This window comes from Chrysochloris asiatica, unplaced genomic scaffold, assembly GCF_000296735.1.
Source record: "Chrysochloris asiatica unplaced genomic scaffold, ChrAsi1.0 scaffold00291, whole genome shotgun sequence".
NCBI classification, from domain to species: domain Eukaryota; kingdom Metazoa; phylum Chordata; class Mammalia; order Afrosoricida; family Chrysochloridae; genus Chrysochloris; species Chrysochloris asiatica.
Window position 1 is genome coordinate 177041 of NW_006408809.1, and position 2163 is coordinate 179203.

General features: G+C 40.0%; 1 protein-coding gene across 1 annotated transcript in view; it reads right to left on the reverse strand.

Annotated features, from left to right (window-relative positions):
• Nucleotides 1-680: 680 nt before the first annotated feature.
• CDC20B (cell division cycle 20B) overlaps nucleotides 681-2163 on the reverse strand; it is a 141056-nt gene continuing 139573 nt past the window's right edge. The window contains 1 exon segment of the mRNA XM_006874662.1: nucleotides 681-781. Coding sequence (XP_006874724.1) covers nucleotides 681-781 — 101 coding nt within the window.

Sequence of the window (2163 nt, forward strand, 5' to 3'; positions counted from 1 at the left end):
GTGGATTTTTTTGTTTGTGTGTTTTATAAAAAAAGCTAAAGTGGATAAAGAGAAATACTTTTAACTGATGGTATATGGAGGGGATTATAACCAATGTAATGAAACAAGTTATATGAAGTGTTGAATGTGAAACTGATGATGTGCCCTGTAAACTTTCACTCAATCCACAATAAAAACCTTAAATTAAAAAAAAAAAAAACTCAAGATCTTAAAAACACACCAGGCTTACTAGTCAGATAATGACTAGTAAGTGGAACCCCAAGACTATGGCCCTTGGTAACCGTTCAGCTCTGGAACTGAACTCACCCCTGTGTCTCAATTTTTAGTCAAGCAATACACAGGTATTTAGTAGGGAGACAATGATACTAATGAGTTACATGACCATAGAAAGACCAATCATTCAAGATCAAAGGACAGCATTTACCTAAGGACAAAATTCAGAAGGGTGAGGAAAGAAGAAAGAATGGAAACAAGAAACACAAGGAGGAAGTGGGATAAGTGATGGTATATTGAGGGCACTACAATCGAGATGAAATGAAGTATATGATATGTTGAATGCAAAACTGATGATCTACTCTGTAAACATTCAATTCACAATAAAATGTTTGAAAAATAAAAACCATAGTGAAGACAAGGCAAATATAATTCTCAGAAAACTGAAGAATATAGGGGCTGAGTAACTAGCAGTATTTCCACACATTGGCTGTCCCATCAGCTGCAGCAGAAAAAATCCGGATATGGTCTGGGTTCAAAGCTAGGTGCAGCACTCTGTTTCTGTGGCCTGTAGGAAGAAAGATACAGTTCACACTCATCATTATAGCTTAGGGCAGGGAAGCAATGTAATGGGGACCACAAACCCCTTCCAGAACAAAGGTCAGCCCACTGTCTGCCACAGTCAGACGTGGTGCTGCTACCGGGTCTTTGCTGAGGTAAACACCCATCGAGGCTAATTTTGCACAGCATTCTAAGGTGGCTAAGGTTTTGCATCAGCATTTCTTTTTTTAATACAAGTTTCCTGTGGCTGCCATACAAAGTAGAACAACTGCGTGACTTGAAACAACAGAAGTGTTTTCTCTCACAGTTCTGGCAATCCAAAATCAAAATGTCAGCCAGGCAGCACTCCTACTGAAGGCTCAAGGGAAGAATTTATTTCTTGCCTTTTCTAGCTTCTGGCAGCTGTTGACATTCTTTGACCTGTGGCCTTGTGATTTAACTCCAATCTCTGCCTCTGTGGTAACATCATCTCCTCCTCTGTATGTCTCTTAAAATGGAGCTCAATGGATTTAGGGCCCACCCAGATAAACCACAATGATCCCATCTCAAGACCCTTTAACTACATCTGCAAAGATCCTTTTCCCAAATAAGGTAACATTCAGGCTCCAGAGATTTGAGATAGATATCTTTGAGGGAGTCCTGGTATGGCATTGCAGGTTAACATGCTGGACTGAAAGGTTGGTTTGAACCTCAGGTCGGCAGTTCAAGCTCATCGGCTGCTCCTCGGAAAGCCTATACAGGGTCAATATGAGTTGGAACTAACTCAGTGGAACTTAACAACAGCAGTCTTTGAGGAAGTGGGGTTATTTGGGGCTTCTCACATCCTTTATGCCCCCTATCATTATTTGTTCCCTAATCTATGGTTCAAACCTACCAGCATCTCCTTGAAAACCCTTTATAGGGTCATCATGAGTCAGAGCAACTCAACAGTACTTAACAACAATAATCTACCATCACCCAAGAATTGTCTTTACTGTGCTTCTGCCATTCGCCTTATCCCTTTTCTGATCCTCTTCCAAAATTAACTAACCATCCTGACTCTCTCATGGACCCAGGCTCTAAAAAACTAATCAAATAAACTGATGTCTTAGTGAGAAAGTAACCACAAGCTTACCCACAAAGCATACATGTTTCTTGCTTATTAAGTTCTGGAAGTGATCTCCCTCCTTTCTCATTTCTAGTCCATCATTTCCCAAAGAACATTCTGTGGCACAATAGTGAATAGTTCTATATGAGGCTAATATTGGTGTTTGTTATTAAATGCTGTTGAGTCACTTCCAACTCATAGCAACCCAGGTTTCTGAATAATGACTAGTGAGTTTGAATCAAAGATCTCATGGTTCAAACTGACTTTGTGATCCTGTGCTTATCCTTGTTGTTGTTGTTGTT